Source organism: Balaenoptera musculus, chromosome X (genome assembly GCF_009873245.2).
Source record: "Balaenoptera musculus isolate JJ_BM4_2016_0621 chromosome X, mBalMus1.pri.v3, whole genome shotgun sequence".
NCBI classification, from domain to species: Eukaryota; Metazoa; Chordata; class Mammalia; order Artiodactyla; family Balaenopteridae; genus Balaenoptera; species Balaenoptera musculus.
Window position 1 is genome coordinate 10219816 of NC_045806.1, and position 27120 is coordinate 10246935.

The 27120-nt window shown below is 42.6% G+C and overlaps 1 protein-coding gene across 1 annotated transcript in view; it reads left to right on the forward strand.

Moving 5' to 3' along the window:
• EGFL6 (EGF like domain multiple 6) overlaps nt 1-27120 on the forward strand; it is a 294169-nt gene that overhangs the window by 73997 nt on the left and 193052 nt on the right. The window contains exon 2 of the mRNA XM_036839972.1: nt 1599-1694. Within this exon, the coding sequence (XP_036695867.1) occupies nt 1609-1694 (86 nt within the window). The 5' untranslated portion in view covers nt 1599-1608. The remainder of the gene's footprint in view (nt 1-1598; nt 1695-27120) is intronic.

Sequence of the window (27120 nt, forward strand, 5' to 3'; positions counted from 1 at the left end):
CCACTCAGCTTCTAAGGAAATCAAAGGAGAAACAAATACATCCAAAATCCGATCATTTCCCACCACTCCCACTGCGCCTCCCTGCTCCCAGGTACAGTCTTTCCTAGTAGATTAATCCAGATTCTTCTCATCTGTCTCCCTGCTTCTGCCCGGGCCCTCCTGCAGCCTCTTCTTCACAGAGCAAGTGGAGTAATTTTCTCAAGAAGGAAGAAAGACCGTGTCATGCCTCTGCTCAACAGCCCCCAAAGGCTCCCCATTTCACTCGAAGCCAATGCTGTATCTTTGGCTCTCCCTTCCTCAGGGCCTTTGCACAGGCTGTCCCCTCCACCTGGAAGCCCTTCCCTCCCTCAGTGGTCAAGGCTCACTCTCAGGTCTAGTATCACTTCATCAAAGAGGACTTCACCAAGCATCTTCCCACCGCCACAGCACTCCCTGAGCTCCTTTCCCTAAAATTGTCTCTCCACATCACTTATAACTCACCCAATCCACTTTGTTTGTTGGTTATTATCTGCCCCATTAAAATGAAAGTTCCATGTGGACAAGAATTTTTGTCTGTTTTATGCATGGCTATATCCCCCATGGCCAGAACTGTGCCTGGTAAAAATATTTGTTTAATGAATAAAAAATAAAAACTACACCTCTTCAATGACTGCTTCTACTTTTCTGCCCCATTGCAAGGAGTACAGGTAGACCCAATCATGAGGAGTGCTGAGCAGATGAGGATCCATCCAGATTTCTTTATATCCAATTTCAAATTAAAAATATCTAGTTAGGGTTCTTTGACTAAGTGGCTAATTACAAAATATTTTTGATAATTGATTAATATATGCAGAATGCATAAAAAGGTAGCCAGATGTGTTACAGATGTGCAACTAACAGCAGATACATCTTTATATTTGCCAAATCAAGTTCTTCCACCAGTCAATTCATCCTCTCCGAGCTGGGGGCAATATTTTGCCAACCTCTTGAGAGGAGAATCAAATATCAAGTAATCCCTTTGATTTTTCTTTCTCTTTTCCTTCTGCCAGCCAAACTCACTAACGGCAGGTCTCCGAGTTCTGTGTATGACTCCTTGTGTGGGTGTTCAAGACAAGCACGTAGCCCAGCACTGTCTAAGAGAAACATAACGTGAGCTACATTTAGAATTTTCTAGCATCTTAATTGAAAAAGTAAAAGGAAACAGGTGAAAATTATGTAATTTGAATAATATATTTCACCCAGGATATCCAAAATATTATTATTTCAGCAAGTGATCAATATTAAAAAGATTAATGAGATATTCGGCATTCTTTTTTTGTATTAAGTCTTCAAAATCCAGTGTGTATTTGATACTTGCGTCACATCTCAGTTTGGACCCATTTCAAGTGCTCAGTCGCCACGTGTGGGCCTAACGGCTACTGTTATGGATTGGATGTCTGTCTGCCCCCCAAATTCATCTGTTGAATCCTGTCCCGCCATGTGATGCTCTTAGGAGGTGGGGCCTTTGGGAGGTCATTAGGATGGATGAGGGTCATGAGGGCAGAGCTTCATGAACGGAATTAGTGCCCTTACAAGAGTCACAGAAGAGCTCGCTGCTTTCTGTTCTCTGCCATGTAAAGATACAAGAAGATGGCCGTCTGTGAACAAGGAAGCGGGCCCTCACCAGACACCGAATCTGCCAGCACTTTGATCTTGGACTTCCAGCCTCCAGAACTGTGGGAAATGCGTATTTGTTATTTAAGCCTCTCAGTCTATGGTGTTTTGTTACAGCAGCCCGAGCTAAGACAGCTACCGTATTGGACAGTGCAGACGTGGACTTTCTCTTCAAGTGTCTCAGTGGCCTAGTTTAAAAATGATATTACTTGTTCACTCAAACAAAACAAACTTTTGAGCGCCTACCACGTGTCAGGCGCTGTTCTAGGCTACAGCAGTGAACAAAGCAGACAAACTTCCCTTCCCATCCAGCATTTATATTCTAGTCATGAACAGAGTAAGTGGTAACAGGTTCATAGCAGGGAAGACGAGGGGTAATGCCATGGAGAGGTGTGACAGGGAGAGCTTGGGGTAGGGAGGGTTGTAATTGTAAGAGGATGGTTCTAGAAGGCTTTGCTGAGACCGTGGCCCCTGAGCAGCCTGAGGGAGGTGGGAGAGTCAGGCGCAAGGACATCTGGGGGAAGAGGGCTCTAAGTGGAGGGCAGAGGGGGACGGAGGCCGTCCGTGGAGTGTCCCGGAATCTGTCCTAGGGCCACTGTGGCCTGGGTCGGCGGAGAGAGCAAGAGGCAGCGTGGTAGGAGGGGAGGTGGGGGAGGGGAGGGGAGCTTCATCGGGACTCTGTGGGACTTGGGCTTTCCCCCTGAATGTGGATGGGAGCCTTGTGAGGGTTTTAAAGTTAATAAGACCTACTAGCACCTTCTGACCAAGTCCATACGTTTGCTGCAAATCCTGGTGTCCTTTTTCCCTATGTGTATTTCTGCACATTGCCCTAGGCATGCAGCCCTAGAATGCGCAGCTGGTTGTGAAATGTGGATGATCTCTTCAAAAGTGGCCCTCATCCGAATGGACCTGAGGACACGGGGAGGGGGAAGGGTAAGCTGGGACGAAGTGAGAGTGGCATGGACATATATACACTACCCAATGTAAAATAGATAGCTAGTGGGAAGCAGCCGCATAGCACAGGGAGATCAGCTCGGTGCTTTGTGACCACCTAGAGGGGTGGGATAGGGAGGGTGGGAGGGAGACGCCAGAGGGAGGGGATATGAGGATATATGTATGCGTATAGCTGATTCACTTTGTTATACAGCAGAAACCAACACACCACTGTAAAGCAATTATACTCCAATAAAGATGTTAAAAAAAAAAAAAGTGACCCTCATCCTATTATCTGTTCTGCAACTCTTTCCTCTGCCCATTCGGCTAAATAGAAGGACAGAGGGACTATGCCATCAGCTCTCGTGAAAGCCACCATGTGGGAGAGAAAAGATCAGTTTCCGGGCAATGTCTTCCACAAGGCGGGTGCCCCGTGGAAATAAAACACACCTCCTCCTGATAGCACATTCCTCTTGTTCAGATGAAAACATTTAGCTGAAATGAAAACAACCCCCTTCCGAAGCCTGCCTCTGAGACGCGGGGACCAGGAGGAGTGCCCTCTAGACCCCTATCTCTTCAAGTGTGGTCCACGACCTGCGGCATCAGCACCAGCTGCAGAATCTCAGGCCCCCCGTCTAGATGGGCTGGGTCTGAATCTCATTCTAACAAGGTCTCCAGGTGATTTGTTCGCACGTGAAAGCTTGAAAAGTGCTGCTCTAGACCATTTAGCTCTTAATCCTCTCTGAATTTCCCTACGATAATAATGATCTAATGGTTTAAGACGACAAGCCCCATTTATTATTTTTCGTGATTATGAAGGTGAACTTCACTGGGTGATTCTCCTGCTCCCTAGGGTGTCACCTGGGGCTGGCGTCATCCTGAGGCTTGACTGGGTTGGAACACCCAAGAAGGCTCCTTCACGGGGCTGAGAGTTAGTGCTGGCTCCCAGCTGGGGCTCCACTGGGGCTGTTGGCTGGAGGGCCTCAGTTCTCCCCTGTGTGGACTCTCCACGTGGCTTGTCTTTCTCACAGCACGTGGTTTGGGTCCAAGAGGGAGCTTTCCAAGGGATGAAGCTACACATCTCTTAAGGCCCAGCTTTGGAAGTTATCCAGTGAGACTTGGCTACATTCTATTCGTCAGAGCAAGTGACAAGGACAAACTAGATTCAAGGGAAAGGGAAATGACCCCATCCCTTGATGGGAGGAGTGACAAGGAATTTGTAGCCATCTGTAATCCATCTCCAAAGAGAATATCCAATATTATGCAATTTCATCAATTTTAAAATACACATTAAAAAAAACCCTTTTTATAGCTCCTCAGGAAGTTACTGACATAGTACAGAGAGCTCCTGTATCCCTTTCACCCAGTTTTCTCCAATGGTTAGACCATATGTAATTTTAGTATAACATCAAAGCCAAAAAAGTGACATTGGTAAAATGTGTGTGTGTGTGGTTCTATGTCAGTTTACAAGTGCATAACTAGCATTTGTTGGGCGATTGCCATGTAAGTACTCTTACTTTGAATTTCATCAATTCTAAGAGGCACATACTTTCACATGTAACTTCTCTGAAATGAGAATGTGTCTTACAATCAAACATGTCTTACCATTAGAAGCATCATTTTTCTTAGTGGTACATGAAATAATGGTGCGTTCTACAGTATCTATATAGGATGTCTTAGGTTCAATAAAATATTGTATTAGCCCATTTTACAAGCAAACAGAGATGCAAAGTGGTTAAGAAACCTGCCCAAGGTCACACAGTTGAGAAGGGCTTGTGATGGGAACACAAGGGACAGAATTCAAACCCAGGCCCTCCGATCCTACATCCAACGTGTTTCACCTATATGGTGTCAGAAGGTAATTACAACAAGGTTAAACCTAGCACCTTATATATTTAGCATGGTGTTGGTGAGGTTTAGTGAGATGTGTGTAAGGAAGAGACAGAAGAACTCCTAGTCTCTGGGTCCTGATCCCCCATGCTTACCCTACACTGCATTATTTAGCACAGAGTTAGCATTCGGTGGGTGTCCCTTTTCTGATCATAAAACTGCGTGGATTAGAAAGTTCCCAGGAGCCACAGGTTCAATAGCTTTTTGATTGTAACTCTAAGCAAGTGCGCGCTGCCCTTCTGTAGCTGCTCCCTGAACATCTTCTGCCTTCTAGTGCAATGAAACTGTCTCCTTAGTAAACACATTCCACTCTGCATGTAGTCAATCCTCTGCATGGTTGAAAACTGAGTAGGGAAAAATGAAATGAAGAAGATGGAAAGGAGGTGAGGAGTTTCGTTTTCATGTATGTGGTGGAAATTAGGCAAATTCTGGAGACACACGGACCACCTACAAGTTGAAAAAATGTTGTCTTTTAACTGTAAAGCTGTTTCGGCCACTTCTTACAGATGATGACCCCCCCCCCCTTTTTTTTTTTTGGCACCACCAAAAAATGCCAAAAAAGAAAAAGATTTTTATTCAGCGGTAGCTTGGAGCTCAATACAGTGCTTATTTCTACATAGGCCACCACCAAGAAAAGAGGGAATTAGTTTAACCAGATGAAGTATATACAAAAATAATTACAGCTCACAAGTTTAAACTTGGCTCCCCGAGTAGCTCTTTGAAATCCTAATCTCTAACTTGGCGCTAACAACCAAGAAACACTTCTTCTGGTCATCTAAGGAAGCAGGGTTTGGACTCCAGTTGCCTTGTATTCTAAATTCAATGCAAAATAACAGAGCTGGTTTAAAACATATTCAGTCTTCCTTTCATCGTGCTCTCTTGGATATGAGCTATTTTGTGGGTCAAGAATTGCAGCAAAATCCAGAAAAATTTAGGTCTGTTGCTAAGCGAAAGGCAATTATCTAGAATTTGTTGATCCAACGAATCATCCTTTCTGTATAATCATTTACATCGTGTCTAGGCTTGTGTGGTCACATAATATACTTGAAGCAAGAAAGAATGACTTTATCAACTTAGCCAAATAGAGAGGGGCCAAATACACCAGAATTTGTTTGGAGTCAAGGTCCAATTTGTAGAACTTGAAATAGAGAAGGTGGCAGAGGGCAATAGAAGAGGCATCGTTTATCTAATACTGATCTCCAAGCCACATCATCTCATCAACTCCCACCATAGCCCCCGAGGTAAACGCCATCATTCTCATTTCACAGATGAGGAACTCTATCTCAAAAAGGTGACATAATTTATCTCAGGCCACACAGATAATAAAAGGCAGGTCAGGCTCCAAACCATTCTATCATATGTAACTCATAATTTCTGTACCTCTGTTTGAAACATGTAAATATGAATTTCAAAAAAATCTGGTGCCAATAATTTTGGGTAAGGGGTTGTGGGCCTGTATTTTATTAAGATTCCTGTTTATATCTCTAGTATTTCAGGAACTGGATTTCAGTGACGTGGAAAATCCAGCCAGGAGGTAATAAGGTCCATTTTCTGCTATGGGGTCAGGTAACTGTGGTGTTTTGCAGAACTTGCCTTATTGGGGTTAACTGCACGAAGGCAGGCCTCTCCCACGTAGACCTGAATTTTCTTTTTTCTTTTAGAAAGGTAGTACAGTGTATATCGTGTCTATTATTAAGTCCCTCAGCAGGGTCGGGGGTTGTACCCTATAATTAAACACATTAACATTTCTACAGTGAAATGTATGAATATTCACCCTAAAAGGAAAAAAGGCTATAAGTAACCCCCAGGTAACTGAAGTCAAGTTTTGCTAATAAATCACTGATTTAAAAAACTTGGAATTTTCGAAGTATTTAGATCATGGAATTGTGCCTAAAGAATTTGTAGACCCATATATTACCTACTTTTTACCATTTAGAAAGAGAATTCTCAGGGACCCCAGTCACTGGCTTCAGAAAGTCCTCCCTTTTCCTGTAAATATGTAGCACTTTGGGCTTCCGCACTATGGGGCCCCTTCACCTGTGTGTGCAGTTCAGGTACCAGCCGCCCTCTGTGAGATCAAGAGAGCTCGAGGTAGATGGACTGCGTGAAATCTGCCCGTTATCTTTCTGAAGTTTACCTCCCCATGAAAGCTGTTTTATATTTATACCTTCTGGTGCTAGTGGTGTGTGTGGCTGTGTTCCCTCCACACAAGACCATAGAACCACTCAGCTAGGAGGAACCTTCAAGTTCATCTAGTCTTATGCCCTGTGATAGCAGCCTCCAAGATGCCTCCAGTGGTCCCTACCTCCCAGTAGTAACACTAGTATAGTCCCCTCCAACACTGTACAAGTACAGGAAAAATCATGAGACATCACTTCAGAGGTTAGGTTATAAAAGACACTATGGCTTTCATCTCTCTCTCTCTCTCTCTCACACACACACACACACACACACATATATCTTCCTTTCCTCCCTCATCTCTGCTCTGGGGGGGGGAGCCAAGTGGCCATGTCATGAGGACACTCCAGCTGCCATCTGGAGGGTCCATGTGGTGAGGAACTGAGTCCTCCTGGCAACAGCCATGTGAGTACGCCATCTTGGAAGCATATCCTCCAGCCCCAGTCAAACCTTCAGATGACTGCAGCCTTGGCTGACATCTTGACTGATGGCTAATGAGAAACCCTAAGCCAGAACCACTCAGCTAAGCTGCTCCCCAATTCCTAATCCACAGAAACTGTGAGATAATAAATGTTTGTTGTTTTAAGCCACTAAATTCTGACAGCATTTTGTCCCACAACAGTGCATAATAATACATTCCTCCATTTCACAGATGAGGAGATTGAGTCTAGAGACATGAGGAGATGCTCCAGGACCCCTCCAGTCCTTTGATCCCAAGGGTCAGCCCAGCTCATTCTGCTTATGTGGAATGAGCAGGATGTCTTTAATTTTTTTTATTATCTTGGGTGCCATTTCCCAGAATCTTAAACTAGAAGCCCCTGGAAAAATCTGGCCAATAGCTCAGCTGTGAACAGGAAAGTTTGGCACAGATGTCCCGGTTCTAGAGGGAGTCTACCCACTTGCTAAATTTCCCAAAATAGCCTTCTTTTGTGGGTTTGTTTTACAGGAGATGATTTTTTTTTTTTTCCTGTAAGGGTGGAACTTTCTAGACTGCAGTTGTTAAGTTAGGGAAAATAAGAAAGCCTTTAGCGCCTTTCCTTTCCTTGGTGTTGAAGGGCACGTTCTTAAGAAACTGTCCACTCTCTCACAGGCTTTATCTCTGTGTTGGCTCTGGCCTAGCCTGTAAAGTTGCGTCAGATAGTGAAGCTGCAGCTGTCACCCTGGTGATGTTACTGGATAAGTGACTCCATTCCCTGCTCTAATGCTGAGTGTCTTCTCTCACCAGCTGCAGTTTACATACCAGATGCATTTCCTGTCTGAAGCCCCCATCTGCCTCTCATATCTCCCTAAGTCATATGCTTCTGTGTTTTAAGTACAGATGGAGACATTAGTCATGTAACTCGTCATGGGGGAAAATTCAGAGGCTGGCAGTTTTATTTCAGTATAATTATTCATTTCTACCTTTGGTACTGGGAGAAAAATCAAAAAAATGTCAATGGGCATTGTAGGTAGAATATCTACCCCTGCTTAATTTTACTGGATTCTTCCCTTTAAGGTTAAAATGTGGCATGGCACATCCAGAAATGAAAATGATAGAAAGATACGGAAACCTAGTGTGGTAGATTTATTGCAGTGATACCCCCAGTTCTTCACCCCTTCATGTATCCTCACTCTTTAGCCTGTGTCTTTGGCCTGTACCTTTCTCTAAACAGACAGTGTCTGTTCCCCATCCCTTGAATCTAGGCTGGCCTTGTGACTCGCTTTGGCCAGTAGAATGTGGCAGAGTGACTGTGCGGCAGTTCCAAGTCTTGGCCTCAAGAGATGTTGGAGCTTCTGTTCTGTCTCTTGGAACCTTGCATCTACCATGTGAGCATGCCCAGGCTAACCAGTGATCAGCTGACAGCCAGCCAACCCCTAGACATAGAAAGCCCAGCCAGAATCAGCAGAGCTGCCAACTGGACCTACATTTGACCATAAATGTGTGCATAGGCACAGCAAAAATAACCACCCAGTCATCCTGTAGGCTCATGAGCCGTAATAAATGGTTGGTTTTTAAGCCTGAGTTTTGGGGTGATTTTTTATGCAGTATTATTTGTGGCAGTAGATAGCTGATACACATAGGACAGGTTTTTGTTTGTTTGTTGTATTGTGTAGCATGCTTAGACCCCAGGCAGGAGCCAGGCTATGAGAGGTTTTCAGAGAGAGAACTTTCCATGTCCTGCCTGGCGGGTATAAGTCTGACTGACAGTCTTGCGATCAGTAAGAGGCAGGGCCTTGGTTATTACCCATCTGTGTGCAGACCGTGTTTCCAGCACAATACCACTAGTCTTTTTTTTTTTTTTTTTGGCTGCGTTGTGTCTTCGTTGCTGCACACGGGCTTTCTCTAGTTGCAGCGAGCAGGGGCTACTCTTCGTTGCAGTGCGCGGGCTTCTCATTGCGGTGGCTTCTCTTGTTGCGGAGCACGGGCTCTAGGCGCGCGGGCTCAGTAGTTGTGACTCGTGGGCTTAGTTGCTCTGTGGCATGTGGGATCTTCCTGGACCAGGGCTCTAACCCGTGTCCCCTGCATTGGCAGGTGGATTCTTAACCACTGCGCCACCAGGGAAGCCCAATACCACTACTCTTGAATGGGTTTAGTGTCCTTCTTCCAGAGTCTAATCCCACTGATTCAACATTTCTGGAATAAAAAACTTCTACCTTCTGCTGGGGGTCTACTGCATCTTGTAGAGATGTTTTAACAAATCCACCTACTTTAAGCTGCACCTGTCTTCCATTTCCAGAGGTGCCTGCTTCCACCAATTCCTGAGCATTTGGTAGCGTTCTGGTTCTGACTTGAGTTGGTTTTCCACTTTCCCTATTGCCAGCTTGGAGGTCTCTGGTTAGAGGAGGCAAAAGCCTTGAGACAGAGCAAACTCTCAGGCTTCCTTCCTGCATAGGACTGAGCATGTGCACAAGGCAAGGGAGGGGAGAGCCTGGGCTCCGGGTTTCTCAAGTTCATGGGTAAGAATGACCCACAGGGCAAAAGAGAATTGATTAAGGCAATGTAAGGGGAAATAGCCATGAAAGTGATATTTTGAGTTTTTAAATTTAGCTTCAGCAGAATTTTCAGTGACTAGTAGGGAAAAAATGCTGAATTGGAACTTATAAACAAGGACCTGCTTTGATGAAATCTTTCAACCATTTACAACTCATATCTTCGCAATTTGATCCCGGTGGCCTAAAGTTAACTTACACCCTAACACCATCGATGTGTATTTTGGGTCCTGAGTTTTTCCAGAAGTCGAGTTTTCTATCATTGGTCATGGATAGATTCCATGGGGGAAATATTACATACTTAGTATTTTTATTAAGTATTATTCTTGCTTGTGCTTTTCTTCAAAACTGTTTCCTGGGTGGTGTCCCAAAAAACAACCAAAGAAACAAAAAACAAAGAGGAAAGTGTTCATGGTCACTGCAAAGTATAAACAGTTCTGATAACTCCCTTCCTCTCCTCATTCTTCCCCAGACTTCTTTCCCCACTGGATCTGGTGCCTCAAATAATCCTTTTGAAATAAGTGTTATACAAAGAGGAAAATACATTCTAGACTACGATGATCACACCACCTCTTGCAAATATCTATCAAGGGGCAGACAAATTGTTTGGGATCAAGCACACAATGCTGTTGCAGTAGATCCACTGTCAAGGTCAACATGTTTCCGTTTACTGGTCTGGGGGTTGATGCCAGGAGATCCATGCTGCAAGGTCTCATGGGACTTTTCCCCCAACCACTCCCTCTATCTGCCATCCTCTGACCTCATCGCAGTGTCTGTTTGCATTTATTTTCTTAAATAGTTAGAAGTGTTGTTTTCCTGCTCGTTTTGCTTTTGCACATTTCATAAGTACCAGCTTGCTTTCCTCAGTGACCCTGTATCTGGGTCCCCCACCAGCTTGTCACCAGAGCGGACATTTTAATTGTCCTTGTAAACTCTAACCCTATTTCAGAATGTAGGCTACTGCATAATTTATTTAGTACTTCTTTTTTTATTGAGGTATAACTGACTTACAACATTATATTAGTTTCAGGTGTACAACATTAATGGTTCGATGTTTGTATATATTATAAAATTATCACCCCAATAAGTCTCATTAACATCCATCACCAATATATAGTTATAGAATATTTTTTCTTGTGATCAGAACTTTTAAGACCTACTCTCTTAGCAACTTTCAAATACAATATTATTAACTATAGTCACCATGCTGTACATCACATCCCCAGAACTTATTTATTTTAGAGCTGGAAATTTGTATCTTTTGACCCCCTTCACCCATTTTGAGTAATCCCCACTCCTTGCCTCTGGCAAACACCAATTAGTTCTCTGTATCTATGAGTCTGTGGGGTATTTTTTTAATTCCACATATAAGTGAGATCATATGGTATTTGTCTTTATCTGACTCATTTCTCTTAGCGTAATGCCCTCAAGGTCCATCCATGTTGTCAAAAATGGCAAGATTTCATTCTTTTTTATGGCTGAGTAATATTACGTTGTATATATATACCACCTTTTCTTATCCATTCATCTGACAATGGAATTTAGGTTGTTTCCATATCTTGGCTATTGTAAACAACACTGCAACGAACATGGGGGTGCATATGTATTTTTGAGTTACTGTTTTTGTTTCCTTTGGATAAATACCCAGAAGTGGGATTGCCGGATCATATGGTAGTTCTGTTTTTAATTTTTTAGGAACCCCCATACTGTTTTCCACAGGGGCTGCACCAATTTACATTCCCACCAAAGTGCACAAGGGTTCTCTTTTTTCCACATTCTCACCAACCCTTGTCTTTTTGATAATAGCCATTCTAATAGGTGTGAGCTGATATCTCATTGTGGATTTGATTTGCATTTCCTTGATGATTAGTAGTGTTGAGCATCTTTTCATGTACCTGTTGGCCATCTGTATGCCTTCTTCGGAAAAATGTCTACTATTGACCCTTGCACAACATGGGAGTTACAGGGCCCTGATCTCTCCACAGGCGGAAATCCGCGTATTGTTTTTGATTCCTCAAAACTTGACTACTAATAGCCTACCGTTTACCGGAAGCCTTACTGATAACATAAAGAGTGATTAGCACGTATTTTGTATATTATGTGTACTATATATTGTATTCTTAGAATAAAGTAAGCTAGAGAGAAGAAAATGTTACTAAAAAATCATAAGGAAGAGAAAATACATTTTCAGTACTGTACTGTATTTATCAATACCATAAGTTTATGTCGTCTGTTTACAAGATGAATTGCCTGTCAGTACCTACATCAATATTATATGATACAAAAGACTGTTAATGTTATATGTATTACTAACACTAGACATCAAAAATAAAAAGATAATAGGAAAAAGAAATTCATACTCATTTACAGATGTAACGATTCATGCACTGATAACAAAGAAACAATATGGTTGCTTTATGGTTGCCTTATTAATGGATACAGTTGCTTCACGGTAGCCTAATGAATGAATCATTATAAAATTTTTATGGCATACAGTATAACAGTCATATTCGTAATACAGTGTTGGAAACATTGTTACTTTTTTTTAAAACAACGTGATAATAGGCTGATACAGTTTCTCCAATTACAAGAGAGACACATACTGTATGGTAATTAAGTCTTTGAAAGCAAAGTCATAAAACAGTAAGAAAACTAACACATTATTAATTATATTAAATATCACCCACCTTATGCCTATATAAGGATAGACTAGCAGCTACATATATCTTAGGATTCATGACATACCTAACTTTTTCTTAATTTTTTCCATATTTCTAGGCTACACAGTTCATCTGCAAGTTTTTTCAAATTGTCACAAATCTTGACAATTTTCAAATCCAAAAAAATTTCCAATATGTTTATTGAAAAAAATCCACAGAAAAGTGAACCCACGTAGTTCAAACCCATGTTGTTCAAAGGTCAACTGTATTCAGATCTTCTGCCCATTTTTTAATTGTGTTTTTGCTGTTGAATTGTATATTTAATACTTTTATTAAAAATGAGTGAAGGGTAGTTGTTTTTTTTTTAAATTTTATTTTACTTATTTTTGGCTGTGTTGGGTCTTCTTTGCTGCGCGCGGGCTTTCTCTAGTTGCGGCAAGCAGGGGCTACTCTTCATTGCGGTGCGCGGGCTTCTCATTGCGGTGGCTTCTCTTGTTGAGGAGCACGGGCTCTAGGCACACGGGCTTCAGTAGTTGCGGCATGCAGCCTCAGTAGTTGTGGCTCGCGGGCTCTAGAGCACAGGCTCAGTAGTTGTGGTGCACGGGCTTAGCTTTTCCGCGGCATGCGGGATCATCCCGCACCAGGGATCGAACCCGTGTGCCCTGCATTGGCAGGCGGACTCCTAACCGCTGCGCCACCAGGGAAGTCCCGAGTGAGGGGTAGTTTGATAGAAGTTTTCAGGATTAGGGATGATTAAAATGTTTATGCTATATTTTCTCTCTGTCTTGATATCTAAAGGATTCCAGACGGCTCCCTAGATTTCCCAAGATGAAATAGATATAAAGCTTGAAACTCAGGGCCTGCAAAAATGCACATGGACAAAACCAGGGGAGAAATAGGAAAAAAAATTATGCAAGCTCCATTCCAAAGATGAGCCAAAAATTTGGTTCTAAGCTTTCTGATGGCCCACTCAGGAAAGGAAAATATAGTCAATTGTGTGATTCATGTTGTCTAAGAAATAAAGCCTGCCAGTAATTCTGAGGAAGTCAAGCTTGTCCTAGCACATAGAACTCAAAGAACATTCCCATGCAGGTCTTCACAAGAGGTATATCACCTCTGTAATAAACGAGATTGCTGGTGTGCTAGGGGTGTTTATTACACGATCCTGCTGTGTGAAGCTAAGAAGGGTGAACATCAATGCATTTTCTGGCAAAAGCAACTGTTCTCAGGCGTCTTCCACAGTGTGATCAAAGTGTTCAGCTCTCCAGTGGCCCACCAAGAATCAAATGAGTAGTCTCCAGAGGTGAAGAGCGGGCTAATCCTTCAAAGAAACTCCTGTTTATAACATTTCTCTCAACAGAGTTTTGGCTTTTCTTCATAGTGCTTTGGAGCAGGGAATCTGCAAAGACTAAATAAAAGGAAGTTAGTTAGCTTAATTTGCAATGTGAGACTTTCAGGTTTGTTAAAAAGAATGTCCTGACAGCGAGAACTAGCTTTTACAGTGGATTCCTATGAGGATAGATTCTTTTAAATATGGTTTTGTCTTGTTCATCTTAAAAGTTGGAAAAATCTGCATAAGGCTTTTCCCAACCCCATGAGGTGGTGACTGTGACAATTCGTTGCCATCGTGTTGGAAACATAAGACTGTTCCATGCCGATCCTTGACTCCTGAGCTGGATCAAGAAGGGCGAGGAAAAGGAAACATTAGAAAAAGTGGCTCCTGGCCAACCTAGAGGTAAATTTCACTTGGGGTGTGGCTCAAGTTCCAGAAGCCTTGAATCAAGCTTGCAACCATCTGTGTGAGGTTTTGTGGGAACCAAGAATTCCAGAGCCCAGGGAGACAGAAGAGCATCCCAGGAATAGACTCTTCACTGAATCTTGATTCCATTCCACGATGGAGAGCCCCCTGGGGCTTTCTTTCTTCATGATTTTAAGACTGGGGAGGAGCTTAATAGGCACCTTTGGAGCTCAAACTTGGACTTATTGTGGCCCTTTCCCACAGAAGAACTGACCCTTGGAACGAGATCTTCAAGCATTCCATATGCGTATGCGCCTCCTGAGACGAAATGACCCAAAACAAACACAGTGGATCTCCCTAATGACCACATTGAATTCACCAACTACTTCCAACCTCAACAAAACCAAACTGCATAGTACACTTCTACCAGCGATTCTGGCTAGTTAAAAGGAGATCATCCATCACCCAGTTTCTCTCACCTAGAATCAACCTAAATGAGATTGAATTACCATCTATTCAAGGAAAGCTTCAAAATTAAAGGTGGGATGTGACAATTGTGGATATGAGTCTCAAAGCAATGCAGATGAGTTGCCCGAATCTAGGTAGAGAAATTTGTTGAAAATATTCTCCTTATTCGCCCAGCCCCACATGCTCATCCATAAGAGGACTATCTTTGAGGTGAACTTGCTAACTGTCTTGGGTTATGTTCCCCAGAAGCAAAGCCGCGGATGGGGGTCCTTGGGCATGGGATTTACTGGGGGCTGCTCGCAGGAGAAATCTATAAGGGAGTGAGGAAAGCAGAACTGGGAGGAAAGCAAGATGTGGTTTAAGGAGAAGCCTCACCTCTCTCTGCCAAATCCCACGGGGAGATCCGGGGCATAAACAGTGTAGCGGAGTCTGTCCCATCTTGGGGCCAAGGGGGCTTTGGTAACTTACACCAATCAGCCATTGGCTCCCGGCCACCCTGCATGTGTGTGTGTGTGTGTGTGAGTGTGGGGAAGTGACCTCCAAGCACCTCCGGTGGAGGCGGCACCAGTTACCCAAAAGCATCCTCAGAAGAAGTTGTCAGATGTGAGCTCTTAGCTGCAGCACTTAGTGAAAGGGATCCCAGGGTGTGAAGCAAGACACCAGCAACAGCTGCTAAGCCAGCACTTCTCAACCCTGAGTGTGCATCAGAATCCTGTGGAGCACTTGTTAAACACAGATTGCTGTACCTCAGACCCACAGTTTCTGATTCAGTAAGTCCGGGATGGGGGCTAAGAATTCACGTTGCCCAGGTGATGCTGCTATTGTTGGTCGAGGGGCCATGCTCTGGAAACCACTGTGATAGCTCACGTTTTAAAAAGGCAATCGCTTACCTTTGGAAAGCTAGGTTATGGGTACCTTCACTCGGGGCATTTGCACATCAACATATTTACAAAGGTTCAATAAAGTGAGGGTTGGCTCATCAAAAATGCAGATGGATTTTTTTTCTTTTTTGAAAAATTTTTTTATCGAGATATAGTTGATTTACAATATCGTGTAAGTTTCAGCTGTACAGCACAGCGATTCAGTTATATATATGTACGTATATCCCTTTCCAGATTCTTTTCCCTTATAGGTTATTACAGTATATTGAGTATAGTTCCCTGTATAGACAGATTTTATCGGGCCATTGATTCTGCTTAAAATTCTTAAAATTCTGCCTTCTCTCATCTATCACCAATCCCAGCTCCCGTGAGAGAATTTCAGCAAATAATCGAAGGAAGGTGTCATTGTACCTAGAGATAAACGCTTCAGCAGTTCAGTGATCGGGTGGAAAGAAGGCTGGATTGGGAGTTAGGAAGCCTGGGCTCTGTACCTACTTCCTCCTGAATGGCTGTGGGGTCATTGGCAAGTAGCTGCAACCAGCCTGGCCTCAGTTCCCCCAGATATAATGTAGAGACCTTAATGATCACTTCCAGCCCTGAGCTCTTCTGCCAGTTACACCAGTATTTATGTTTGGGACCCCAAGCAAGCCACGTGGGCTGCAGATCTTAGTTTCTTAGTCTGTAAAATGGGTATAGCGCACCCAGTTCTCTCCAGCACTTCCAGCTAGCCTTCTTTGAGCATTCTACCCGGAACATGTTGACAACCCTCAACACGACTACCAGACTCTTTCTCCTGAACTGAAAAGGGTCAGAGAAAAGCAGCAAGACCTGAAAGCACTCGTCTGAGTTTCCTTTGCGTTACAAATGAGGAAGCAGAAGGAGTTGCTGCTCTCTTTTTGGACGCTCTCTGACATTTGATAAGATTGCAGCTCCTGGAATCTTGCGAATTGGGGTCACTCATGGCCAAGCTGACTCAGGGGACTGACAGTTCATGAGGCTGGGACGCTCCCCATAAGCTCCAAGGTTTTGCTTTCATCCTCCGGGACTCTACGTGGAAACCCACAATGGAGTCTTCAGAGTGGCGTGGTCTATTTTATGAGTGCATACTTGGGGATCCCTAATGAGTAGAGTAGGAGCCCAATGGACCCCATCCCATGAATGGAGACACTCCTGCTTAAAAATTAATAAACTCAGTAATTCAGAGAGAGCACCGTAGTGCTGCCCTTAAAGGTCCTCATGAAGCAGAAGCAACTATACCCCCAATCCCTTCAGTCTTTATATTAATGCAGGAAAGTCACACAGTGTGCATGGAGTGCAAAATTTTTCTTTGTTCAGCCATTCTGTTGGATCTCAATCTGTGTGTGTGTGTGTGTGTGTGTGTGTGTGTGTTAGAGGAAACAAATAATGTCAAACGGTAAATACCTATTACGTGCTATGTAAAAACAGCTCTTTGTGAAGGGAGATGAGGCAAAAGGAAGCAGGGTCAGGAGGGCACGTTGTGCTGGGCAGGCCCAGGGAGTGGGCAAGGAGACTGGAGGGGGGAGGACATCGTGGGGAGGGAGGAGTCGCTTTCTCATGCAGGGATGACAAGCAGACTCTCAGACGCAGGGAACTTTGAGCAGAGCCCTGAAAGCAGCGAGGGGGAGCTCTCTGGCTGTGTGAAGGGACAGTGCTCCAGCCAGAAAGGACAGCATACACAGCCAGTGGAAGGCTCAGGAAACAGCAGGAGGTCTGGGGGCTAGAGCAGCGTGAGCCGGAAAGAGGGGCAGGAGCACAGGAATGACAGGAGCTGACAGGAGTTCTTTTTGAAGGGATTCCTCTGGCTCCACGTGGAGACTACACTGAGGAAGGGGCGGGGGCAACAGGGAGACCAGTGAGGGGACAAGAATCCAGGCTAATAAGGTGTAGCTTAGCTGGTTGTTGCGCCTGGGGGTGAAGTGTCCAACTCAAGATCGATCCATATTTTGAAGGTCGAGTGAGCAGAATTTGCTAATGAACTGGATAGAGGATGTGAGAGACAGAGAATCAAGGATAAATACAGTGCTTTTAGTGTGAGCCGCTGGAAGAATGAAGCTGCCATTTGCTGACATGTAGAAAACTGAGGGGGCCAAGCATGTAAAGGGTGGAGTAGAAAACAAGGGTTTGGTCTGGAATGTTCTAAATTTGAGATGCCTGTTAGATACCCATGGGGAGATGGCCATATGGGCAGCTGGAGTCCAGAAGGGAGGTCTGAGCTGGAGACACAGTACTGGGTGGTGTCAACTCCGTCCTTTCTTAAACAACCATGTATTCTAAGCCCCAACGGTAAATGACATATTCCAGCCAAGAAGCTCTAGATTTATAATAGATTTTTCTAACATAAGACAATGTATAAACAAGGAAAACATAAAACCATGATGGTTTTAAATAAAATTCATCTTCAAATGAAACCTGTGGGTGCAATTTTGCAGCCAGGACAAGCACGTTCCAACAATGTTCTTGTCGAATTAGACAGCTAGTCAGTCGGCTAGACCCAGAAATAACTAACCCCCCTCCTTCCATATCTCCATGCCTTTGTGTAAGAAAGGATCAGTGAAATTGCACTTCATCAAAATTAAAAACTTTTGTGCATCAAAGGACGTTATCAAGAAATTGAAAAAACAGGGAGTGATAAATTAGGAGTTTGGGATTAACATATACACACTACTATATATGAAATAGATAACCAACAAGGACCTACTGTATAGCACAGGGAACTATACTCAATATTTTGTAATAACCTATAAGGGAAAAGAATCTGAAAAAGAATATATATATATATATATAATATACATATGCCTATATATATATAATATATATATAACTGAATCACTTTGTTGTATACCTGAAGCTAATACAATGTTATAAGTCAGCTATACTTCAATTTTAAAAAAGTGAAAAGATAACCTACAGAGAGGAATTAAATTAAATTATGCAAGTCACATATCTGATAAGGGGGCTAATGTCCAGAATATATAAAGAAGGCTTAAAATACAACAAAAAAGACAACCCAGTTTTTTAAATGGGCAAAGGACTTGAATAGACATTTTTCCTAAGAAGATATACAAATAGCCAACAAGTACCTGAAAAGATACTCAACACTATTAGTCATTAGGGAAGTGCAAATCGAAACCCCGATGAGATACCACTTCGAACATACAAGGATGACTGTAACCCAAAGAGCGGCAGATAAGAAGTGGTGGTGAGTGTATGGAGAAATTGGAACCATCGTGCATTACTGGCAGGAATGTAGAATGGTGCAGCCACTATGGAACACAATTTGGCAGTTCCTGAAAAAGTTAAACAGAGAATTACCATAAGACCCAGCAATTCTGCTCCTTGGTAGATACCCAGGAAAATGAAAACAGGGACTTAAACAAATACTTGTACACCAGTGTTTACAGCGGCCTTAGTCACAATATCCAAAAGATAGAAACAACCTAGATGTCCATCAACAGGTGAATGGGGAAATAAAATGTTGTGTATACATATGATGAATATTACTCAGCCATAAAAAGGAATGAAGTGCTGATACGCGCTACATCGTGGATGAACCTTGAAAACATTACGCTAAGTGAATGAAGGCAGACACAAAAGACTATATAATATATGATTCTATTTATATGCAATATCCAGAATAGGTAAATCTATAGAGGATGAAAGCAGAATGGTGGTTGCTCGGGGCTGGGGAGAGAGAAGGGAATAGGGAGTGACTGCTTAATGGCCAGGGGTTTCTTTGGGGGTGATGAAAACATTTTGGAGCTAGACAGAGGTGGTGGTTGCACGACATTGCGAATATACTAAATTGTTCCCTTTATACTGAATTATTCCCTTTAAAATGGTTAATTTCATGTTATGTGAATTTATCTCAATTTTTAAAAAAAACTAAACATCAGAAAGGATTGGCAACAGAAAAAGTCTTGAAAAGCAAATGTCAGAGGCAGACCCTGCCGTTTCAGGAAGCTGTTCTTCCGCAAATCTTCATAAATAAGCCCTGGTGTCTCCAACACAGAGTCAGTCAACACAACAATCTCCTTTATGTCCGAAGAGCCAATACTTTCTTAAAAAGCACGCATCACAAGTTGGTTGTTTCCCTAATTTACATCCATTGCATTTATACATTCCGTTGCTTTCCGTGGTGGAAGGGTTTTGAAAATAACTTGTAACCAACTAAGCAGGATAGCCTGCTTCCTTGTTTACCAAAAAGGAAAATGAAAGAGACGGAAAGGCAGGGCTGAGCAAACTGTGCCTTTGAAAGCACAGACTGTACAGGGAGGGACACGGTGCTATTTCCAGTCTTGGGTGGGTGTGAGGATAACAGGCCTCTGGAAACAGCTGTTGAACAGCAAAATGTGAGAAGTCTCCTGGGACTCAAAGACCCACCCTCTACAGTGAACTAAGGGAAAGTAACCGAGAGCTGGGAGAGTTCAATGCATTTAAACCATTTGAGATGGGGATTTAGCAGTGAGGTTTGATTGAGCTGTAGTATTTAGCTAGGCTTTGCTCCCTCTGTTCAAAAGAATGAGTCCAGGAAACTGAAAAGCCAAACCAGAAACAGACATGGTGTACTTTCCGGAAGAATAACTATCCTCAAAGCCACTTCTGCAGGGATCCAACCCTGTTCTGGGGGGTCTGACAATCTGCCCACTTCTGGAAGGGAACTGACTTGGGTGGGGGACAGTTGACCCCTGTGCAAACTTTTGTTTCAGGATCCAGCATTAAATACAAACTCTTTGCTATGATGAAGGATAGAAGATGATTTGAAGACTGAACTTGCTTTCGTTTTTTTGTTTTTTGTTTTAACGAATCTTGATATCCACTTTTCAGAGCTTGTCCCCATGCACTGAAAAGTAAAACCAACTCATTTCCACCCAGCTACAGAGAACACTATAAATAGGACCCCAAAATGGTCGTTCCTTAAAAGCTGGGTAGCAAGTTGATCCGTTCATTTTTGTTTTTCCTGTAAAACCTTGTGTTCTCAACTCTGGGTCTCCTGTAAACAGCTACTAGACCAAGAACACACATGACTCCTCCCAAACAAACACCAACTTACAGTTAAATTTACTGAGATAACTCACAGCTCATTCCCCAGAAACTGTGAAGTCTACAGAGAACTAGCCCAGCTGAAAGATGCACACAATTTATATAAGCAAAATGCGTGCAATGTATACAATCAAACAGGAGTCCTGGGATCTCCAGTAAAATCTAGTTTCTGGATCATGTTCTAGCCTTCCCCATTAACGGTAGGTACCACTTGCTTCACATTTGCATAACTAAAAGGCCCATGGTGATATTTTTCTCAAAGCAAAGGGATAGTTTGCCTCAAATGTAAATCCACATCTCTACCCCTTAGGAAGCAAAAATCCAATCCCCAGTGTTTAGCTGTCTATTTTTCCAGTGTCTGTTCTTCAAGCTTCTCCCAAAGCTTTAAATAAAATCCACTCCTAACTAGGATCACCATGTTACACTTGTTTACAAAATATGCAGGTCGTGCAAACCTGAGTGTTGGTCTCAGGAAGGTCTGAAAGAGCTTTGATCAAAATAAACCTTGACAGGCTGGATTCAGGCACCAGTATTACCCAGATGACAGGTGACCTCCAGCTAAGGTCCTCCACTCCAAGTGGAGCGCAGCAACCTCAAAGGGATCACATTGGGAAGCTGCCACTTGGACTTCAGGTCTAAACTGACCTGAAATTCTATATGAAATAACAATGTCACAGGAGGACCACAACTTTGGGAATTACAAAATAGGGTTCTCACCCTCTATTTAACCTTTCTCATATTCAGTTTCTTTAAACAATATCATTATAGTCGTCCCTTTCTGCCCTTAACTTTTCTGAATTTAGTAATTTGAGGGTAGTTGTACTCTCTTCAACACTTGGGAAATATAAGTTATTTCCTGTGCCCTAATATTATTTTAGTGAATATTTGAGTAGGGTAGTGTAGAGGCAGTTGCCTTAAGGTTAGATGGTTCAAAACCAACTGGGTAATAACTGAACCATTTATCACAGTGAACAATTGGCCTTCCTAAATTTAGATTTCAGAATCATTGTTGGAGACCCTAAAGGAGGTCGGGGACAGGGTTTGGGCTACAGAGCTCTCATTGAAAACAGTTTGTGAAGAAAAATAAGAAAGAAAAAAAAACAATTTGTGTAAAAAAATTAAAAAAAAAAAAACTCGGGGTAGGAGGCATATGGGAAATCTCTCTACCTTCCTCTTAATTTTGCCGTGAACCTAAAACTGCTCTGAAAAAATTAAGTATAAAAAAAAAAAATCACTCCCATCAGTGGCCCACAGCCTGTAGAATGGCCTCCTGGTGTTCATGCCCTTGTGTAATCCCCTCTCCTTAAGGGTGAGCTGGACCTAATGACTTCTAAGAGGACACAGCAGAAATGAGGAGATGGCACTACCAAGATTAGTTCACGAAAAAGACTGTGGCTTCCGTCTTGCTTTCCCGCTGTTCCTCCTTCACTGGCTCATTCTGTTGGAAGCCAGTTGCAATGTTGTGAGCTGCTCGGTGGAGAGGCCGACGTGGCCAAAAACTAAAGGAGAACTCCAGCCAATAGCCAGTGAGGAACCGAGGCCCTCAGTCCAGCAACCTATGAGGACCTGAATCCCATCAATGGCACTTGAGTGAGCTTGGAAAAGAATCAAAGAATTTAGTTATGTAAAGTTTCATTGGCAATCGATAAGACAGATCTAAAGCCAGAAATGCGTACATATTCTCCTGTTCTTTTAAAAAGAACGTGGAATATGCCAGTGTGCGGGGTTTTCTTCTTCCTCCTCTTCCTCCCTCTCTTCTGATGACACTGATCCCAGAGAAAGACCTCAAGTTTGTTGCAGAGTCAATGCAGGGAGTGTGAGAGTGGAGAGCGGAGATCAGAATGGGGTGTTGAGACATCGCCCGAGTGGCCACCTCGCAGGAGAGCCAGATAGCGTGGAGCACTTCGTCTCTTTGAGGCTGTACAGCAAGACAAGAATGATGGCTGACCGTCTACACACCCGCCAGCCTTCCCGTCTGAGTCGGCTGCTTGATTTATTCCCAGCTGTCAGGAGCCCCATCTCCAACCAGTTTGTAAGGACAACTGTTCAGATCACCCAGGCAGCCTTCTCAGTTTCTTCTTGGCTGGAGACACGAGGATGGTCAAAGACTGAATGGGGGGCTTCCCAGGTGGCGCAGTGGTTGAGAATCTGCCTGCCAACGCAAGGGACACGGGTTCGAGCCCTGGTCCGGGAAGATCCCACGTGCCGCGGAGCAACTAAGCCCGTGCGCCACAACTACTGAGCTCACGTGCCACAACTACTGAAGCCCACGCTCCTAGAGCCTGTGCTCTGCAGCAAAAGCCACCGCAATAAGAAGCCCATGCACCGCAACAAAGAGTAGCCCCTGCTCGCCACAACTAGAGAAAGCCTGCGCGCAGCAACAAAGACCCAACACAGCCAAAAATAAATAAAAAAAAAAAAAAAAAAGAATGGATGTGCATGTGTCCTCCCATCTGTCACTGATGGGATGATCCTGATAGGATCAGGCCTTCAAGAGGTCGTGGACTGCCTTCAATTGATTCAGCTCCGATGCCTGGACATCCCAAAGGTTCAGAGATGCTAAGTCAGTTCTGAAGACACAAGGGCTAATGCTGTGAAACAAAAGTGGGGATGAAATGTCACTGCCACGTCAGCAAGGAGGCAGTGGAATAGTCAGGGAAACACACCCAGTTCTTAAACTTCTAATGCCAGGTCTGCTGCTGGCAAGAGCTTTCCAATAAAGCAAAGATCAGTTCTGTGCTTTTAATTCTTCACCAACTGTATAATCATAGCACCTGTTTATCCCAAAGGAGCAATGTCAGGTTAACCCTGTAAACAAATCTTATTTTTAAACTTTTATGCTCATAAAGACTGCAAGACCTGTACTGGTCCAACCCAAGGCTGTTTAATTACTCAACTATGAAACTGTCTTCTCCCTTATGGGGCCTCCTGGACCTTAACCTTATTACATTACCCGTGATTTATCAAACACTTTACTTTCAAAATAATTATCATGTAATTTTCACAAGAAACTTGAGTGGAAGGTCTTTTTATTACCAGTTGACAGATGAGGATCTGTCAGCTTTGTGAACCAAGGTTTGCAAAGATAAGTAACATGCCCAACCATGAGTAATAGAGCTGAGACCCAAACCTAACTTGACCCTAAGGCCTCTAAGAAGCCATAAGACCCCCCATTTTAATGGAGGAGAAGTCTACTTACCACTCTTCCATGGACAAGACCATAAATCAAAGGGACTCCACTGCCCAGTAGAAGAGATCATTAATCCCCACATCCTCAAATAAAGGAAGGGCACTCAGGTCAGACAGTGTCTTCAGTATGACCGTCATTCATTAGCAGTACCCATGCACAGGTACGGCCTGAGCTGTCTGCAGAATTTCTTCCCCACAGTTAAGATGCACAGATGTTATGGGCTGGGAGATTGCTGATTATCTCTTTTGGTAAAACCTGACTTCATAACTTTGGTGTCTTAAAGGTTGCTTAGGAGAAATCAAAATACTGCCCAGAGCTTTCATCTCTTCCTCCCAGAGATAAATCCCCTCAGGTCATGTCTCAGCAGGTTTGCATTGAAGCTCTCAGATTCTTTTATGTGGAGTCTTTTGGCTACAAGAAACAAATGCTCCCTCAGCTTACTAAAATAAGAGAGGTTGGCTATTGGAATGCACCTGGCATAGGTAAGGGAGATAGAGGATCACAGAGGCCGAGATACTTCTCTGTCTCAGAGCCTGCAGGTGGAAGAGGATTCTAGAACCCAGGCTGCCCTCCCAGCCCCGGGGTCTTCATTCAAGTTCTCCAACACTAACACAACCCAGCTAGTCTCCGCAGATCACCTCAGCTGTCTTTCTGCACCTCAAACTGGCAGATTCTTTTTTTTTTTCTTTTTTTAATTTATCTTTTTAATTGAAGTACAGTTGATTTACAGTGTTGTGTTAATTTCTGCTGTACAGCAAAGTGATTCAATTATACATATATAAACATTTTTTTTATGTATTCTTTTCTATTATGGTTTATCATAGGATACTGAATATAGTTCCCTGTGCTATACAGTAGGACCTTGTTGTTTATCCATTCCATATATAATAGTTTACATCTGCTAACCCCAAACTCCCACTCAATCCCTCCCCCAACCCATTCCCCTTGGCCACCACAAGTCTGTTATCTATGTCCATGAGTCTGTTTCTGCTTCATAGATAGGGTCATTTGTGTCATATTTTAGATTCCACATATAAGTAATATCGTATGGTATTTGTCTTTCTCTTTCTGACTTACTTCACTTAATGTGATAATCTCTAGTTGCATCCATATTGCTACAAATGGCATTATTTCATTCTTTTTTATGGCTGAGTAGTATTCCATTGTATATATGTACCACATCTTGTTTATCCATTCATCTGTCGATGGACATTTACGTTGTTTCCATGTCTTGGCTATTGGGAATAGTGCTGCTATGAACATAGGGGCGCATGTATCTTTTTGGATTCAAGTTTTGCCTGGATATAAGCCCAGGAGTGGGATTGTTGGATCATCTAGTAATTCTATTTTTAGTTTTCTGAGGAACCTCCATACTGTTCTCCATAGCAGCTGTACCAACTTACATTCCCATCAACAGTGTAGGAGGCTTCCCTTTTCTCCACATCCTCTCCAGCATTTGTTATTTGTAGAGTTTTCAATGATGGCCATTCTGACCAGTGTGAGGTGGTACCTCATTGTAGTTTTATTTGCATTTCTCTAATAATTAGCGATGCCGAGCATCTTTTCATGTGCCTATTGGCCATTTGTATTTCTTCTTTGGAGAAATGTCTGTTTAAGTCTTCTGCCCATTTTTTGATTGGGTTGTTTGTTTTTTTGTTGTTGAGTTGTATGAGCTGTTTGTATATTTTGGAAATTAAGCCCTTATCGGTCACATCATTTGCAAACATTTTCTCCCTTTCTGTAGGTGGTCTTTTTGTTTTGTGTATGGTTTCCTTTGCTATGCAAAAGCTTGTAAGTTTGATTAGGTCCCATTTGTTTGTTTTTGTTTTTATTTCTGTTGCCTTGGGAGACTGACCTAAGAAAACATTGGTGCGATTTATGTCAGAGAATGTTTTGCTGATGATCTCTTCTAGGAGTTTTATGGTGTCATATCCTATGTTTAAGTCTTTAAGCCATTTTGAGCTTATTTTTGTGTATGGTGAGAGGGTGTGTTCTAACTTCATCGATTTACATGCGGCTGTCCAACTTTCCCAACACCACTTGCTGAAGAGATTGTCTTTTCCCCATTGTATATTCTTGCCTCCTTTGTCAAAGATTAATTGGCTGTAGGTGTGTGGGTTTATTTCTGGGCTCTCTATTCTGTTCCATTGATGCATATGTCTGTTTTTGTGCCAATACCATGCTGTTTTGATTACTGTAGCTTTGCAGTATTGTCTGAAGTCTGGGAGGGTTGTACCTCTTGCTTTGTTCTTTTTCTTCTAGATTGCTTTGGCAATTCTGGGTCTTTTATGGTTCCATATAAATTTTAGGATAATTTGTTCCAGTTCTGAAAAATGCCATGGGTAATTTGATAGGGATCACATTAAATCTTTAGATTGCTTTGGGTAGTATGGCCATTTTAACAATATTAATTCTTCCAATCCAAGAGCATGGGATATCTTTCCATTTCTTTGAATCATCTTCAGTTTCCTTTATTAATGTTTTATAGTTATCAATGTATAAGTCTTTCACCTCCCTGGTCAGGGTTAATCTTAAGTATTTTATTTTGGGGGGTGTAATTTTGAAAGGTATTTTTTTTTTACATTCCCTTTCTCATATTTCATTGTTAGTGTAAAAAAATGCAACTGATTTCTTATGTTAATCTTGTATCCTGCTACCTTGCTTAATTCGTTTATTAGTTCTAGTAGTTTTTGTGTGGCGTCTTTAGGGTTTTCTATATATAGTAGCATGTCATCTGCATATAGTGACAATTTTACCTCTTTCCTTCCAATTTGGATACCTTTTATTTCTTTTTCTTGTCTGTTTGCTGTGACTAGGACTTTCAATACTATGTTGAATAGAAGAGGTGAGAGTTGGCATCCTTGTCTTATTCCAGATTTTAGCGGGAAGGCTTTCAGCTTTTCACCGTTGAGTATTATATTGGCTGTGGGTTTGTCATAAATAGCTTTTATTATGTTGAGATATGTTCCCTCTATACCTACTTTGGTAAGAGTTTTTATCACGAATGGATGTTGAATTTTGTCAAATGCTTTTTCTGCATCTATTGAGATGATCATGTGGTTTTTGTCTTTTCTTATGTTTTTGTGGTGTATCACATTGATTTGCGTATATTGAACCATTCTTGTGAACTTCGGATGAATCCCACTTGGTTGTGGTGTATGATCTTTTTTATGTGTTGTTGCATTTGGTTTGCTAACATTTTGTTCAGAATTTTTGCATCTATATTCGTCAAAGATATTGGCCTAAAATTTTCTTTTTTGGTGGTGTCTTTGTCTGGCTTTGGTATCAGGGTGATGGCAGATTCTTTATATGTGACTGGTTCCAGTTCCTCAAAGGTGAAATCTCACTGGCCCAATTCGTCTGTTCCCAGCAGACCTATGAATTGACTGATTCCTAGGCCCATTTATGAGCAGAGAATAGCCTAATTCAGCTTCCTGGGTTGAGGAGGGGCCATGAAGTGGGGTGGTTTCGAGGAGAAGAGGGCAGTGGGCATTGGCAGGTAACACGTCTGGGGCAGAT